This window comes from Lissotriton helveticus, chromosome 3_1 (assembly GCF_964261635.1).
Source record: "Lissotriton helveticus chromosome 3_1, aLisHel1.1, whole genome shotgun sequence".
Lineage (NCBI taxonomy): Eukaryota > Metazoa > Chordata > Amphibia > Caudata > Salamandridae > Lissotriton > Lissotriton helveticus.
Genome location: NC_136061.1, coordinates 1,307,703,359 through 1,307,722,070, shown reverse-complemented (window position 1 = coordinate 1,307,722,070; position 18,712 = coordinate 1,307,703,359). Strand labels below are relative to the sequence as shown.

General features: G+C 44.4%; 1 protein-coding gene across 1 annotated transcript in view; it reads left to right on the top strand.

Moving 5' to 3' along the window:
* ADAMTS15 (ADAM metallopeptidase with thrombospondin type 1 motif 15) overlaps positions 1–18,712 on the top strand; it is a 359,025-nt gene that overhangs the window by 318,275 nt on the left and 22,038 nt on the right. The window contains exons 6-7 of the mRNA XM_078681943.1: positions 5,829–6,004; positions 9,378–9,553. Coding sequence (XP_078538069.1) covers positions 5,829–6,004; positions 9,378–9,553 — 352 coding nt within the window. The remainder of the gene's footprint in view (positions 1–5,828; positions 6,005–9,377; positions 9,554–18,712) is intronic.

The window sequence follows — 18,712 nt, the reverse complement described above, 5'->3', positions numbered from 1 at the left end:
ATCTCCCCCAACTACTAGGGCAACCGAAGGGTCAAGTGTCTGGATAAAGTGCTTTAGTGCTTCAATTGTATCCGATTACTGCCCACTCTTAAATGGCCCTGAATAAATATTTAGTATTTCCACCTGGGGCATGTTTTGAGGGGTTAGAAGTACACACTGGACATCTGGGGAATTAGTTTGTATTTGGACCGCCTGGGCGCCCAGGTGCGTACCCACCCATATTGTTAGGCCACCCGATGGTCTCCCCCTGCCCCTACTTGTTGCCAGAATGTCGAAGGTAGCAAAACCAGGCCTTACACTCTCCTCCAATGCCCATGTTTCCTGCATCAAGCAGATGTCATGCATTGCCATAAAGGAGGCCCACTCAGGCAGGGGCACTTTATTTTTCATCCCGGCCACATTCCAAGACAATATTTTTATGCTTCCATCCACTAGCCCAGTACTAGGTGATCGTTTACCCTTGTCTGAATCAGACCCAATGCCACATATTGGAATCCTAGACTCTGGTGTCTTTTCCCTTACCTCACCACTAGACAACACTTCATTAGGGGCACAAACCCCCACATGTTGCAAATTTTCCCCTGATTCCATCTGACCCTTAGTGGTGGAATATTGAACTGTTGTTAGGTTTTCAGGGATAGTGCTGACATCGTTGCCCTCCACTGTAACAGTACCTAGGCTACTAGCAGTTTGTGGTATAAAATTCTGCCTCTCAGGGCGTCAATCCACCTGTTCCAGTAAACTAAACCTGTTTCTTTGGGGAAATAGTGAGAGTAAAGGGGTATACGGCTCAGAGCCCTCCCAAGTTGTTCTCCCCTGTTGGAATCTATGTGGTGGTTTATTATGGCCCCCTTCATACTGGACACCTCTATTCTGGCTGATCCTCGTCTGAGGAGTGGGATAGAAGTATGACAAGTGAAGGGGAAGAATTTGGGTGTTCGACCAGGTTGGTAACCCACTGCAGATGTGTTCTACAGCACGTATGTGCCTAAAGGTAATTACAACACAATTTCCTGCAATAGTTTTAGGTCCTGTCTCGATCCACTCTACTCTTCTAACACATAATATTTCACCAGAAGCATTGGGGGAAAGGGCCTGTTGGTGTTAAGCCAGTTTATGCATTAATTTTTTAGATCAGTATGATCCTCACTTTTTCCCTGGCTTAGGGGAGGAACCCCAGCAAGCACCACAACATATGGTAAAGACTCAGGAGGGAGATCAATGGAGGGCAGCTCTGTTGAGGACCCCTTTACTAGGGTATTTCTACTAGATTGGGTTTGTTGGTCCAAGTGCTTTATCCCTACTTCAGACACCCCCCTCACCACTATATTACTTCCGCTACCAACTTTTGCATCCCTGAGCAGAGGTAGAACTGTTTCAGGGATAGGATTACCACTTGCCTGAGGGGGTACAGCTGGATTATTATTACTGGCTGGCAGGCTTTTAGGATCAGGAATAGATTTAGTGATGCTAGGGGTCGGTCTAATAGCGGGAGTCCCAGCGGCGTTATTACTGGCTGGGACAGTTCCAGAGTGGAGAGTGGGCTTGATAGTGCTAGGTGTCTCTCTAGTAACCTGTTTTCCCGATGGACTAGTAGACTGAACTCTCCCTAGACCTATATTGTTAATTGTGGAGACTAATCAATCCATCCTGGATGACAGGGATTTAATATGTGTGCCAATAATATGTTCCATATGAGCCTGGAAGTCAGCAAGTAAATGAGTAACCCAAACAGGTGTTCCCACGAATGGTAGAGATGGACCATCAAAACCGGTGTACAATCAAGTATAGGCATGGTTCTTTTGGTTGATTTTTTTTTTGAGGTTTTTAATTCTTCCTTCTAGGACGGGGTTTGGGGACTTTTTTTGCTACAGAATGTGGGGGGATTTAGCAACCTCAGGGCTATCAATTACGTCAAGAACAACCTGAGCACAGGGCAGCTCAGCAAAAGAAGACGTAAGAAAAAAGCTAGAGTCAGGGGGATTAACTGTAGCTGCTGAGAAATCCCCCGCTTGCTGCAACAGAGGGACAGCAGGGGTAATTGATATTCGTCTCTCTGTATTTTCTATGGCTGTAGCCATGACCCCGATAGTCTTCTGCAGCATCTTGTCTGTGGCCGTCAGGCTCGGGAGAGGTTGTGTCGTGGCGGCCTGGTGCATAGTCATAGGGCGGGAAGTAGCAGACTTAACATTTTTACCCGTATTGCTCATTATTATCAGATAGGAGGGGCAACTCCCACTATACACAGTGTTTCTTCCCTACAATATTGAAGTTCGGACTACACACTGGAAGAAATATTTAAAATAATCAACCCTGTGATCAAATGAATGTGGATTAAAACAAAATGTCCAATTGGAGTTTTTGCTAGTACCTTATGAAATAGTTCAAACTCCAAGCAGTGGTGCGGGTGTTAGGGGGGTGGCCCAGCCCGGCCTCCTCTGGCCTCTGATGGCCACAGACGGTCCCGCCCTTGTCCCGGCGTCCCGTGTTGCGGGAGGCGCTACAATGTTTTAAGCGCCTCCGGGTGTTTCCTGGTGACGTTGTTGGCGTGCACGGCGCGGGGGAGCCTGGGAGATGTAGTCTCCGCGGCCCAAGGCAACCCCACACGCAACCGGCACCGACAGCAAGGACCTCCCGAGCAGCAGCCCCAACAGCCACTCGCTCCTCTCTCTCCCGGCCAGCAAAAAACAAAGTCTCCTGCCCGCACCACAGTCCCAGGCACACAGCAATGGCAAGGTAGGTGGAAAAGTTGATCCCGCCTTATCTACACCAGGCCACCATAAGTGCTCCCTAACTCTCCTTTTCATAGACTGCATGCCTATGTGGCCCGGTTGAGCTAATGTGAGCACTTTGTTCCTCATAGCTTCGGGAACTACAAGCAAAGTGGCATGAAATAATAATCCTTGACAACAGAAATGTATTTGTACTTTTTGACTGCATTATCCTCAGTACTCCCTCTCAACACACCCTTGCTTCTGCCCTTCATGACCTCCTTGACCTCTTGGTCCTCCACATACACATTCCACTAGTCTTGTTTCAATATGGCACCTTCTGAGTGGCTCTCTATACTGCAAATGACCTCAGAGTCACCATCCTTCTCTTCCTCATCACCCACATTCTCTTCACTACCAGGTTATCTGGACAGACAGCCGGCTAACATATTCTTCTTCCCGGCACATACTGAACCTTAAAATTGTGTTCTTGAAGTCTGTGTTGCCATTTGGCAATCCTTGGAGTTGCCAGGTCTCCACCTTTGTGGTAAACAATTGGACCCAAGGCTTGTGGTCCACTCCTTCAGTGAACCTTGAGCCCAACAAATGAGGCTTGAAATGGACATTGCCCCACCAACAGGCTAGTGCCTCCCGTTCAATAATGGAATAAGTTGGCTGAGCTCTGCCCCAGACTCTGGAGGCAAATGCTGCAACCTCACCTTTGCCCCCTCTGTATTGCATAAGCACAGCTCCCAAATGTCTTTGACTGACATAAGTCAAGATTATGCTGTGGTCCTTGGTGTCTAAGGGCTTAAGGGGAATGGCTTGAGCAACTTCTCTCTTAATTTGATCACATTTTCAGCACAATTAGTATTCCAAATTAATCTAGTATTCTTCTTTAGAAGACCTCTTATGTGATAGATTTATGTTGCATAATTAGGCACAAACCTACCATTAAATTCAATGAGTACTTTGAGGCGCGGGATGTCCTGCTAAATATTGCAGGGTGTGGGGTAAATGGACCAATCAATTGAATTCATTTAAAGCGAAGCCTACTGATGTATGCAATTGTTAATTTACATGACGTAGGCAATGAATGGGGAGATTACCGGTAATCCATAAGCTCCAATGTATCTTGTGATGGTGTGTTTTACCTATCTAAATATGTCATGCTGCTATTTGTTTGTTTAATGCAAACATCAATAAAATGGTTTATCAAAAAAATTCAATGATTTCCATAAAAGACCTTAATTGGTCCTTATCACCTGGAGTGCAAAAATCTTCTATAGCTTTTACCAAGCTAGCCTTAGGTTCCACACACTCTGAGGACAACTTGTAACCTAAATGCTCATCTGCGAGCATGTTCAACCTTCATTTGGCAAGGCTAAGGGTACTACCTTTACCCTTTAAAATGGACAACATTTAATGTAGTCTCTCATTATGTTGTTTCTGAACGGCACCATATACCAGAACATTGTCTTGAAAGGCCATCACCCAGGACATCCCCTTGAACATTCTCACATGCTGGAAAACCGCGGAAGCAAGTCCAAAGGGCATGTGTTTGAATTGGAATAGCCCTTCTGGAGTGATAATCATAGAGTAGTGCCTAGAATCTGGGTGCAAGTTATTCTGATGATATGCTGATATGATATCCAACAAACTAAACTATTTTTCTCCTTTGAGTGTAGAAGTCATCTCGTGATATTGGGTAAGAAGTATTGATCAACCCATTTATATTCTTTGAGGTCACGTAAATCAACACATAGGCGTAGAGAACCATTAGCCTTCTTGGCCAGAACTACAGGAGCCACCAAGTCTGATGAATCAATAAGTTGTATTACATCGTTTTCACACAACTTGTCAAGCTCTTGTTTTAATTGAGCCCGCAAGGCCAAAGGCACTCTATGGACCTTATGCACCACTGCTTGAGCACTTTTGTTTAATCTTATTCTGCGCTTGAAGCCTTTGAAGAAGCCTAGTTCATTCCTGAAAACTTCTGGATATGTAAATTTCCATATTTTCCTGAAGCGCTAAAACCTGGGTATAATCCTTCTTCAGTATAGCCTGATGAGGAATGTTGTTATCCAGTCTTATACCCAAATTCCCTTGGTTGTACCACCCCAACAGGCACACATCATCACTTGCCACAAACACAACCCTTCAAGACTTATTATCCCTGAAGCATATGTCTCCATCAAATTCACAAACAACGTCGATGATTCCCCCCCACCCTCCCCAGCCTACTGGCCGAACAGAGGGACACCTTAAGACAATTCCTTGATACTGGAACAATTCTTTACATACTTTCTCAATCATCAGGGGGTACTGTGAAACTGAATTTGCCAAAAATCTTACATCCACCGCATTAACATTCACTAAACACAATGGTCTTCTGGATCTCTACGAAGCTACGCCACACACACGAGGGTGACTATCCAATAGATTCAGTGATGGTGAAGACCTGATCTTTCCATTAGATGGCAAATCTCCATCTGTAGATTGTTCCACTTAGTGCACTTTACATCAACACAGTCCATTACAGTCCGACTCTGAATCTGTGCCCGACTGGGAACAGCTTTATTCTTCGGTCAGCAGGACAAAGACCCACGAGCCAACTGCTTCCCACTCAACACAAATCCAGAACTCATCTCCTTCTTCATTTCATGCAATCTTCCAGCACGTGCCGCAACAGGACACTGGAAGACTTCAAGCCAACACACACCTTGATCAACAGCCGCATGTTGGACAAGCTGTCAGTCTGTGCATTTCAAGGGTGGAGGTAGCTATGATTCTACCGGTAGAACCATTGCGAGTTTCACTCACATTTAAATTAGGGAGGGAAACGAGGGGCTTGGCAGAGAGGGCATCCACATTTTTTGCAGATGCATGCAGCTGCCCAGCTATAAATGACCACTGCGGTCTGCACAGTTAATAATATGCCACACCTATTTTTTCTTGTCTCTGTTGCTGCCCAGCCAATTGTTTTTATGTATCAATTCCCATAGCTGATGGTAATGTCTCCTCAAGCAAAACTTCAATAAAATAATTTACAACAAAACAATTCAACAGCAGGTTGCATGGATTAATTGTCATGTCCTGTTTTTGTGTCTCTGCCAGGGAAGAGTTTCCGGGAGGAGCAGTGCGAGTCCTTTAATGGCCTTAATCGAAGCACTAACCGACTGACCCCCTCTGTTGGCTGGGTGCCAAAGTACTCTGGGGTGTCGCCAAAGGACAAATGCAAACTTATCTGCCGAGCCAATGGTACTGGCTACTTTTATGTACTAGCTCCCAAGGTAGGTCCACAGGTTTGTGTGCGATGCCCACGTGTTATTCAAATGTTGGTCTCTGACGATTAAGTTGTGTATTCTCAACAAACTAGATGAGAACATACAGCTTTTTAGTATTAGGGGAACAAACTGGTGGAGTGAGCCACCGAGCACTGAGACCCCAAATACTATTAGTCCAATCTGCTCCTCGTAAATAACAGGTGGTGGTGATGCATGTCCGATTTTCAGGATAACTTCACACATGGCAATGAGTTCCATTCTGATTCATCTATGTATATCTATCATATGTGGATATCCAGAAAATCGATCTAGTCATCTTGGATATGAACAGTTGACAATCAAAAAAGTACAGTTCATTAATAATACTACATATTATTAGGCAGCAAGAGTCTGTTCAAATCGCAGTGTGCTCGGTTATTGTCAATGAGGGGTTATTATTACCGAAACACATTGCTTCCAGTGATCTAAACTGTTATGGTAACATAAGGGAGGGAAGCGATGGAACATCCTAAATTGTCTCTCCAATTATAGATGTTTCTAAGAATGAATATCATTGCAGATAGAAAGAATGGAATCCGTTTTTCAAATTGTGGTTGTTTTTCCTATGCTTAAGATAATCATTTAATTGGAGCAGTGCTATTATAATGTTTCCCCAAACATGCTGAGAATTTAAAGTTACCAAGTAAGACGGTAAGGTGCTCCTTGAAGAAAAACTTAATTTACTTACATAATATGTAACAAATACAATCTTAATTTGTAATACATTCCCTTAAATTGTTTTTCATTGTTTTTGTTTTGAGAAATGTATATTTTCTTTTTTGTAGGTCCAAATTGAGGTAGAATGTATTGTTATCTGAAAATCAGCAGCTATCCAGTTTATAACAATCAATGTACAACTATAAAGATAATAGCTTAAATTAGTAGTTTTCCTCGCCTTCAGTTATAGTTGTGAGCAGACTCACATTTGGAGGTAAATATTTTATTTTGCCTTTTTGCTGTTGGCAATAAATACCTAATTTAAAGAAACCACATACCCACCTCCACACACAAAAATGATTTTGTCCTGGAGCGTCGATTGCCTTGAGGAACAAGCCTTGCCATGTCTTCAAGGTAACAAATCACTATGTCATTAATTTCCAGTTATTACCAATAAATGTATTTGGTATGCAATATCCTATAAGTCTGGCAGAGCTATGACTGTAAATTTATGTTGGAGGCTTGTTTTCCGAAGCATTTCAATGGAAAGAATATGCAGGCCAAACATGTCCATGTGCAAACACTCTCATCACATGCTATTACTCATCCATCATTACCTTGGCCGTCTGTAGTAAATGTTAAAAAAATTACCTCAACCTTCTCAGCTCATTTTGGCCTCTGCTTCAACATCAGGGCCCATCTATATCCATAACCAGTGACAAATATTTGATTATGTTAGCATAAATTAAACTAAATTAAAAAATCTGTAACACTTACCCTGACCTCAATATTAATCTTAGTGAATGATAAAAACAATAACTATATTGCTAATATTAAACTACAATACATCAAATAAGTAAAGCCTAACCCTAATTAATATTTAATACTGTATTCATAGTAATTAGATGACATGTAATTATATGAACCCTTAGATAAGGAATGGTGCCTCAGATAATGGCAAATAAGATAATGGTATAGATTTTGAATATATAACGAGAGAAAGATCAGACAAGACACAGTAATGTATGCTCCGGTAAGTGACTTGCTGTGTCCGTACCGTTTTCATAGAACTAGGCATTAGAAAAAAATTAATGAACCCTGTAAGTCTGAGTGTAACACATTTGCATGCATGTATTTCAAATTACACAACAGAAAATGTACATGCTACACTTACTTTTTTATTCAACTGTCAATAGGCAGGGTTCCTCCTTCTACATGAAGTGTGGAGCCCCCTTACCAAACATGTAATTTGCGAAACCCAGAATCACTGGAGGAGCTCACTTCCATATCCCGCATATTGTGCACTCATGTGTGATGCAATGGCTACAGGCACAAACAATTTTAAGGAATGTTGCAATACGTAGAGTCAAAACAAGCGACAGTATAATAAAATCTCCGAGCTAAATAAATGGTGGATGAACCCTAAAAGAAATTAGTATAATATTTATAGAGCTATAAAACATGGAGTCCTCCAATACCTGTATTAAACCATGTCTTTACCTTCTTTATAACAGGAAACTTGTGACACACCCAGTGCCTATTATAAAGAAATTACTTCAGAACGCAACTGTTATAAGTTATTACTGTTGAGTTTTGACCTCACCAATGCCTGCTGCCAGCAGCTGAGGGGAAAGTCTGATCATATTGATCATGTCACAGAGCATAATTAAAGCAGCTGTTTAAAGAAAAACAAACCTTGCTCTTTTCTGCTTTGTTTTTCTAGCCTTTAGTGACAACCAGAAAAGAGATATTTATGGCATCATATTTATTTTTTGCACTTTTCAGGTAATTATAGAAAAGTTAGACTCTGTCTGCTTGTTTCTACAAATTTTAAGCTAGCTTTTTTTAATAAATAAATGAAAACCTAACCTTTATTAAACTGATTCTCATATATTTTTCCAACAAATATCTAACAGTTTTTTTATGTGTTTAATTTTGCAATATAGAGTCTATTTTCACTCTTCATTTTTGCAAAGATGCTCTATCTTTCATAGGAAAGATCTACACACCATGGAGTTAAGTGGTTTGTGGGAAAGGTGATGGTGTGACCATGTATTATATGGGATAAAGTAGCCCTGCTGTACATGATAAAAATATTGTACGTCACCTCTTAGTTCCACAACCTTACAAAGGAACTCAACCTTTGGCTTCATTCCTGTATATGATCATGGATCTCCTCGCTGTCTTGCAATATCCTTATAATGTATGGTAGGCATATTTTATCCCATATATTATGGAGATAACAGATATTAGATCAGAATGTTTGCATTTTAAGACTAACACATAGCAAATACTGTAGGCAAACCCATTACTCTGAAAGACATGCATCCCAATTACATTCAAGGAATAAAAGGTGTTACTTAAACATATTCTGAGATTTTCACCCTGCCATGGCCAGATATTCTACCAGACATTGGTATGTAAATATGCTTTAGTAACACAAAAGAGCAACACCTACTTATCTGGTAAGTTATGCTGTTTTAAGAGTGGATAATTAGGAAATAAAGGGATAGAAACAGCTAGTTCTAACTAAAATGTTTTTAATTAAAACACGAAAATATTCAGAACAGCTCAGCAAAGAGTTTAGCATTTAAGGGTGATGGTGCCACATATTTGTAGATCAAGTGATACTTTCCCAGATGGCCAGGTGGTGATCTGACCGTCTTCTTTCTGGGGTTTTTAGGTGGTGGATGGGACCCGCTGCACTCCAGACTCCACATCACTCTGTGTGCAAGGGAAGTGCATCAAGGCTGGCTGTGATGGGCAGCTGAACTCTAAGAAGAAATTTGACAAGTGTGGAGTGTGCGGAGGAGACAATAAGAACTGCAAGAAGGTGTCCGGCCTTTTCACCAAACCGATGTGAGTTCAGAACAATAGCTCTGTAACCCTACCTTTTAGCAAAGGAAGGAATCTGGTTATTAGCCTGGTACATCTTCTGTGTTCCATCAGCTCCTCCTGTGTGGGACAGTATTACCCCTACTATGCAGCAAAAAGTAGAATGTTCTTCTTCTAATGTTCTTCTAAACACATGGTAGTTGTTGACGCCTCATGGTAGTAGCGGTAGAAGCATATATAGTTCTGTCACTGCTGTGTAGTATAACGTGAAATGCCATTCTGAACGGTGTGACCTTTGTGCTGCTGCAGTGCTGATAGTACAGTGGGAAGAGTCATTCTTCTAACGCAGTCACTGCATGGCAGTAGAGCGAAGGCTAGTCTATGGAGACGTTTTCAGGAGCCTCAGGGCAGAAAGTGGCTACTGAGTTCAGATTGTGACAAACAGAGCCTTTTACAACTCATGCCCTGGCCTCTGAGCACCATGTGTACCCATATAGTACCTAACCTTCAGGGCAGTGATTTCCATCTACCCACGATTTACGCAAGATAGTGGTGTGGGGTTGATTCGCAATACAATGCAACATCTAGTAGCTATCTATAAGTTAATGGCTAGTCACTGTACTTACTCAAAAAAAAGTACTCTAATTCAATCACAAAACACAATATTTATGGTATAATTTTAGGGATCAAGAAAACTGAGGTACACAGTTATCAACTCAACAGTCATGGTATAGGGGAACTATACAATTACAAGCAATTGCTATTCCCAGTGCTAAGGTAATAATGCAATGTTTTAATGCAAGATCGGTCCTATGATGAACTTCTGGTCCCCTTATCGTCTACTCCTCCCACATGATGATATGGTATGTATCAGTCTCACAAAAACGACCATTAGAAAAGTCAATAGGGATTACCTGTGAAAACTATGGGCAATGATTTCCAGCCATGCTATACACCAGTGTGACTGTTGTGCAGCATGGCTAAAACTAATTTTCTAAAAGTGCTATGACATGGCCAGCACTAATTTGTGTTTTTTTAAAGTTCTTTAGCACTAGCAGCATTATAGAACATTTGTATTATTATCTTCAGCTGTATATACTCAAGGCAACACAGTGGGGGGTGAGTTGAGAGATGGAGGAAGGGACAGAGGGGAATGGTGGGAGGGACCGAGGAAAGGAGGTAGGGCAGGTGGAAGGGAAGGACATGGATGGGGGAGACGGCAGGTGAGATGGAATGGGGTGCACAGGGACAAAGGACAGTGCGTGGCAGAGCCTGGGGCAACCAGAAGGACAACAGAGGGTGGGCGTTGCTGGGGCAAGCAGATGGACAATGGAGGGTGAGCAGGAGGGGCTGAGGACAGGCAACAGAGGGTGGGTGTTGCTGGGGCAACCAGATGGACAATGGAGAGTGATCAAGAGGGGCTGAGGACAGGCAACAGAGGGTGGTCTGAAGGTGCTGTGGTGAAGCACACAGGGGAGGGGCTGGAGGCAAGCACATGGACGGTGGAGAGTGGGCAGAAGGGGCAGGAGCAAGCACAGGGACAACAGAGAGCAGGAGGGAGGGACAACCAAATGGACAACAAAGGGTGGGTGGATGGGGCTAGAGGCAAGCAGACAAACAATAGAGACCTGGCAAGGGGGCCTGGGGCAAGTACACAGACTATTGAGGCAAGAGTTGCTGGGAAAAGCACATGGAAATGGGGGAATGGGCAGCAAGCTGTGGCAAGCACACGGATAACAGTCGGAGGGTGGGTAGCATGGGCTGTGGGAGTAACGCACAGAGGAGAAGTACATAAGGGATGCTGGTAAACAGCGCACATCACCGTAGTGAGAGGAACGGCCACCAGCTGCACCACTTTCCTGCCGTGAGGGGAACGCCACTGGGGAGACTACATCTCCCAGCAGTCCTGCATCGGTGCCTGCCATGACGCTGCGTCCCACGCCCAGAGGCACGATAAGAGCCCTGCCAGCCTCCCGCAGTGCGGGACAACGCGGGCATGCCCGGGCTATGCCCGGGCCAATGTCGGGCCATCTGCGCCTGTAAGAGGCCGGGCTGGGCCCATTCTCTTGAGGGTCCTACTCCTTTACCTGCCTGAGCCAGTGCAAAGAAGATGGGTAAAAGAAAAACAACAGCTAGCCATTCATCGAAATCGACAAGTAAGCCTAAAGCCGTGAATAGGACTTTGCTTAACAATTTTACAGGGGCTGTAGGCACTATTGAAAGACAAATCACCTCAGTAGAGGAAACATTAAATATATTTAATTTAATTAAATATGGACCCCACAACAAAGGACAAACCAATTGTACTTGTGGACAGAGGGGATGTTGATAATTGCAGTTTGGGTCATACAAATGTGGGGCAACCAAAAAATGGATGTATCCAGACCATTGCTGATGATATATCCACCAGTGATGTGGAAAGTGATACTTTACCTCCCGCTAAAAAACCTTTTAACTTATCAAGCTCAGAATCCCTGGATACTCAGTGAAATGGTGTATACACGACCCCTCACAAAGCTAGGTTGCCTAGGACTAACATGAAAAAACAGCAGGGCCAAAAAAGAAAAAATTCGAGCAAGCCAGCCACTGCTAATGCATCCTGCTTACAAAACAAATGCAATGTACCCTCTACCGAGATTGGGATTTTGTCTAGCCTAATTTACAAATTAACTGTTTCAGTCGAACACTCTATCAGTGATCTGACAGTTAGGCATCACAAAATCGAAGCAGGTTTGGAGAAAGTTTTTAGAAAAGCAGAACCTGGCTATTCCAAATGGGAGCATGCATAATATTATGTAATCTAGCGCACACCTATAGTCTGAGAGTTTAACGCGGAATGAGCCCTTCTTAGAACTAAAAAGGCAGACGAGAGAAAGAGCAAAGGGTGAGGGAAATGGGACACACTTTAACCCATAAGGAAACACTTATAACAACTCACCCACTAGCAGAGATACGTATAGGCAAACTAGGATAGGAAGACCGGGACACTATCTAGGTAGGAGCCGGGAAGGTGAGACAAAATCAAGTATACACCTGACTCATTGTAATACTTTGGAGATTGAAAGGAGACCACAGACTCTCAATTTACCACCGGCAGCCACTCCTTTTTCTGTAATCTTAGCCAATGTTCCAGCTTTACCCCCAGAGGAAAAAGAAACTTGGATGACACTGAGGAATAAAACTATATATCATCTGGGGTGTAGAACTGAGCTGACTAGAGATATGTTCAGAGAGTTTAAAATGGTGAAGAGAATAGGTTGGGTCGGAGATAGTAGAAAACGTTTTCAAGGTGATTGCGTCGTCCTCTCATTAGGATCACAATCCCTGGTAAAATAAATCTTGCTAAGAACTCAAAACACAAGCAGTACCCAGACGAGTATCAATGTCTTTCCTGTAGGATTTTGTTTATCAACCCAAACAGTTAATCTGGCAAAATAGCAACCATTCCTTCAGACAGTTCACTGACACTTTACAACTTAGAGGTGTCTAACAGATTTAGGCCTCTTCAATCTCTGAGTGATATTGAATGACTATATATCAGCCCAGATCAGAAGGTACCTGATAGAAGCACTGAAATTGAAAAACCTAGTGAAGTTGACCTAAACAACCAGTACACTCCCCACAAAAGTGACCCGAGGGTTAACAATGTATACAGCAAAGAAATTTCTGACCCAGCTCAATTTATTAGGGTTGAAAAAGCATTGGGTTACACTTGAATCGTGCCAATTTTCAAAAAAGGGGAGAGGGAAAACCCTGCATCTTACCGCCCAATTTCTTTATTAGACTCTCTGAAGAAGGTAGCAGGTAGAATAGTTGATGAAAATAGTATTTTAAGGAATGTGCAGTATGCCTTTAGATCAGGTTTAGGTACAAATGAGCAGGTCCTCAACCTCAGCATATCTAATTGGAAAATATACTCAGGCCAAAGCTGGGAGATTTTACCAGGCTTTTGTTGACCACACAGCCGCATTTGACTGTTTTCCTCAATAAGCTGTGGACAATTCTGACTGATTTAAAGGTAGAACCGGCACTGGTACAGTTCTTAAGACAACTGAATTCAGGGGCAAGTGCCAAGGTGCAGTACGGAACTAACAGGGAATGTACTTCGTTGTTTAAAGTGGAGAGGGGAGTAAGGCAAGTTTGCGTTTTGGCTCCATTCCTGTTCGCTCTTTATACGAACGCCTTGGAACAGGAATTGGTGTCAAATGCTAGGGATCCACCTCATGTCAACAAACGCCCAATAGTCTCCCTTCTCTACGCAGACGACGCAGTACTCATGGCACGCACACAGATAGGTTTACAAAAGGCACTCACAACCTGTATCAGTTTTATGAATGAACTAGGGTTAACACTGAATCCGAAGAAAACTTTTATCATGTATTGCAGGCGGGGAAAACAAAAAAGTAGTAGTATCTGAGTGGGTGGAAACAGAATAGAATCCACTAACACATTTACGTATCTCGGTGTTCTTTTTAACCGCATTTGTTCCTGGACGCAGGCGATAAGGAGCAGGAGCCTTCTTTTTGTGAAATTGACAGCGGCTGTAGTCAACTTTTCTAAAAAACTTGGTAAAAGGCCCCCTAACAATTTACAAGGCAAAATGCGTAAGCATAGCCACATTTGGGGCAGGAGTTTGGGGCGTTCAGGACTGTTCACCCATTCCATATATTGAAAATGTGTTTTTAAGATTATATTAGCGGTTTCTGCTAGCTCTCCTGGTTTTAACTGTCATATGGAGTTGGGGGTTCCATTCATCTCCGATGTTATTAAGATACAACCAGTGTTATTCTGGCACCGAATCTGAACCTCCTACAGTAAAGGCTTAAATAAAGAAATATTAAAGGATTCAATGAATTTGGATCATGCAACTAAATTTACCTAGTTAAAATATGTAAAAAACTTTTCATTTGCCCTTGGGTGTGCAGCTTACTATACATCTGTCAGAAGGATTTTAAATTAATTTGCATGACCCACCTTGAGAAAAACAGGCTAGCACTGGAAATGAGCAAACCCGCGGTTGTTTAACATCAACTGTCTGTAGTAACATTTGACAATCAACTATATCGTTTACGTTGTACAGGGGGATATGATAGATATGTTTTAACACATTTTAGGTTTGGAACATTTCATCGATTGATTAGCTATCTGGGGATGAACAAAAGGTCTAGAGATCTATATTTATGCACCTGTGATGATCTCAAAGAGTGGTTAAACAAAAAGACAAAAATAGCACCTGAAAAAGCAAGCAGTGGAAGGACACAGTAATGCATCCATGCTTCAGGGAAGGGATAAACACCCGAGGAGGAAATAAGCCTACAAAAGTTAACAAATAAGAAGCAAGCACATGAGAATGACAATGAAGCCTGCCAATAGTAAGCAATGGGTGGCCTCGAAGCCCCTTATAAGATAACAAAAGTTGTTGCAAGAGGCGCACACGTGCTGAATTGAGCACAACCTAAAAATGTCACAGTTTCCCCAACATCCATCACACCCCCCAGAATTGACATTGCACTGGGTACCTCGGGGCAAGGCTTGAGGTCACTTATTGGCAACCCCACAGACACTGTCTGCATATTACACTGAACTTTTCTTCTGTGCATCAAGTGCCCGGCCGGGCCACTGTTGAGCCGGTGAAGACCGGAACTGGTAACAAAATGAACGCATGTGTGCTAGACCACCCCCCCTATGGCGAATGCACACGAATTTGGTTATTTATGTTTCAACTGTTAATGTTGGGCACAGCTATGTTCTATGGCTGCGCCAAGTTAGTTTTGATTATGTTAGACGTACTTAAAGGTGCACTCTCCTGGGTCCAGCTCCCCGGTGTTCTCGGAACACGACCACTGACGGAAATGGTTCCGCCACCTAACGACCATGGCTGAACAATCTGAAGTATACAAAGTCATCACCTGGAATGTGCGAGGGCTAGGGGCAGTGCAGAAAAGACACAGGGTTCACTTCTACCTCCTTAGACAGCAGACACAAATTGCCTTCCAGCAGGAAACACACCTCACGGTATCTGAAGCTCAGAAGTTAAGGAAGAAATGGAAAGGGACTATATACTCCACGTCATACTCAGCACTTTCCAGGGGGGCCACTATCTGGGTGCGACACGGGACACCGTTTGTTGAAGTGGAAAGGAAGATGGATGACCAGGGCAGGTACATTCTAGTCAAAGGTACCCTATATGGCAAACTGATTGTCCTGGGCAGCATATACGCCCCGAACTACGACCAGGAATCGTTCCTGAAGAGGGTCGGGAGGGCGCTCTCCTCGTGGGCAGATATTCCCTGGGTACTCGGGGGGGATTGGAACGCCGTGTTAGATCTGGCCTTGGATATGTCACACCCGCCCCTACAGGCCGCCGGCGCTACTAAGTTCACTGACATTTTCAAGGCATGGGTGGAGGACTGGAGACTAGGTGATGTTTGGCGAAAGGTACACCCCACACACAAAGAATATTCCTTCTACTCCCCCGTACACGACCTACACACACGTATCGACCGACTCCTGTGCTCCCACGCACTGGTTTCATTGATAAGCGCCCCAGAATATTTAGCAAAGACCTTCTCAGATCATAGGCCCCTAAAATGCACCATTTCCTGGGGCAGAGTCCCGACCCCAGTTCCTACATGGTGACTCAACCCACAGCACTTGGAAGACGGACCGTTCAAAGCAACTCTTGCAGACGCCCTGACACATTACTGGGAGGTTAATTGGGGTACTGCCTCCTCCAACTTGGTGGTCTGGGATGTGATGAAAGTGGTATTGCGGGGGTGGCGATTGGGAAGTTGGTTGGCGCCAGGCAGAGGATACACCGGAAGTTATGCGAGGTGGAGGACCGACTAACGGGGCTTGAACGGGAGGCAGTTGAGGATCCGGGGAAAAAACAGGCTCTACAGGAACAACATATCTTACATGCAGAGACATTAGAAACACTGCGCACCCTTGACCTCAAAGCCTACTTACAGAGACAACACACAGAGGCGGACCGCTCCGGTGCGCTGCTAGCCCGATTGGTGCGAGATCGGCCTGACACCCCGATCATTACTCAGGTCCGTAACCAAGCGGGCGACCTAGTATGTACAAAATCTGACATCAACCGGGCATTCCATGACCATTTAAAGGCCCTATATGACCGAACTGGGACGGAAGATCCTACACGAATAACTGACTTCATGCGGGATCTCCCCTTTCTCCAACTAACAGCAGAGGTGCAAATTCGATTGAGGGACCCATTACCCAACACGAAATACGCGCTGCGATTAAACACTTAAACAGAAACAAGACGCCGGTCATGGATGGACTCCCGGTGGAGTTCTATTCAACTTATGCCAACACATTAGTTCCGGTCCTGGAAAAGATCTACAATTAAGCCTCCGAAAAGGGCTATCTGCCACACACAACCTTGCAGGCCATAGTGATCTCCATACCTGAACCGGGTAGGGACGTTTTGGAGCTAGCAAATTATAGGCCCCTCTCCATGCTGGCCACGGAATATAAAATCCTGAGCAAAGCTATTGCCCTACGTGTCCAGCCCCACCTGACTGCGCTCATACACTGCGACCAGTGTGGGTTCCTCCCGGGGCGCAGTACCTCCCTCAACACGAGATGCCTGCACGCCATAATGACAGCGTCACCGACAGAGCTGGCACAGGCGGGATGTATTGCGTTAGATCTCAAACAAGCGTTTGATTCATTTTCTTGGTCCTTTATGTTTGAAGCCCTGCGCCGCTTTGGTTTCCCAGCCCCGTTAATAAGATGGATCAGGCTGCTGTATACCAATCCCACGGCCCGGGCGAGAACGAGGTGGTATGTGTCGGCCGAATACCCAGTTCACCGACGAACCAGACAGGGATGCCCCCTGTCCCCAATGCTGTTTGTGTTAGCGCTTGAACCACTAGCCATTGCTCCTCGCAAACACGCAGCTGAGCTGGTGTATACCAGTGGCGGGGACGTCTCATCTTCTATCCATATATGCGGATGACATGTTATTATATCTCCGGGACCTAGAGGCAGACCCTATGATATTATATGACACCTTCCGCCGGTTTGAAACAGTATCGGGATTGGCCATAAACCAGGAAAAGTCTGTGGGATTTTATTTCCGAGACGTGCCTCATCCGCCCTCTCTACCGTTTGGCACTTACATGATCCCGGTTGCCCAATCCAGCTTTAAATACCTGGGAATCCGCATATATAGGAAGTTGGAGGACCAGCTGGATGGCAATATTTCTAGGGCCATCGCCGGCCTACGTGGCAGTATTGGTTTTTGGACCTCACTCCCCTTGTCAGTCATGGGCCGCATTGCGATAGCAAAGATGGTAATGTTACCACGCTTACTGTACTACTTTGTGAACCTGCCTATATGTATCCCGCACCGCACTTTTGTGACCATTAAGTCCTTACTGATCACCCTTATATGGGGGTTGGGCAGACGACGGATCAGTCTACGTAAATTACAACTTAGCACCTCCCTGGGGGGACTGGACGCCCCCGACTTCCAAGGATATTTTTACGCAAGTCAACTCCAATGGTTGTCTTATTGGCTGGCCGGAAAAAACCTCCATGAGATTGGATGGACAACGAACCGGTTGGGTCGGGGTGACCTACATACCTTACTGCTACCCAAGAGTAGAATTCCACGAGTATGCCACCCTCTGCTCCGTCCTGCCCTTCTTTGCTGGAAGAAGGCTTTGGCTTATACGTCTACGGTAGAGCCATACGCAGATAATATCCCCTTACTAGGTATCCCAACACCGCAGGGAAGACTTACCAAATACGCTCTAAGGGACTGGACGGCATGTGGGATTGAGGGGGTGGGTAGTTTCTTTGGGGACAACCTACTGTTGGACCATCGCACTTTCGTGCAGGCGTCTGGGACTTCGGACAGACACTACTTATTACATGCTACTGTATCTCATTTTATCAGGACGACTTGGGCGCGTCAACGCATCCAACCACAGCAACACGAACTAGTACACCTGGTGCACTACATGGGGGTCGGCGGCCACTTGGTAAGATGGCTGTACACAGGGATCAGAACTCATGCTGCATTACCCCTTGACACCCTGGGAGAGACCTGGTCACGGGACACAGGGGAGGATTTTACTGATACAACCTGGCGGGTGGCCCTGGAACATCCAAAGAGAGTTTCCTGAAATGTGAAATTTAAATACATTC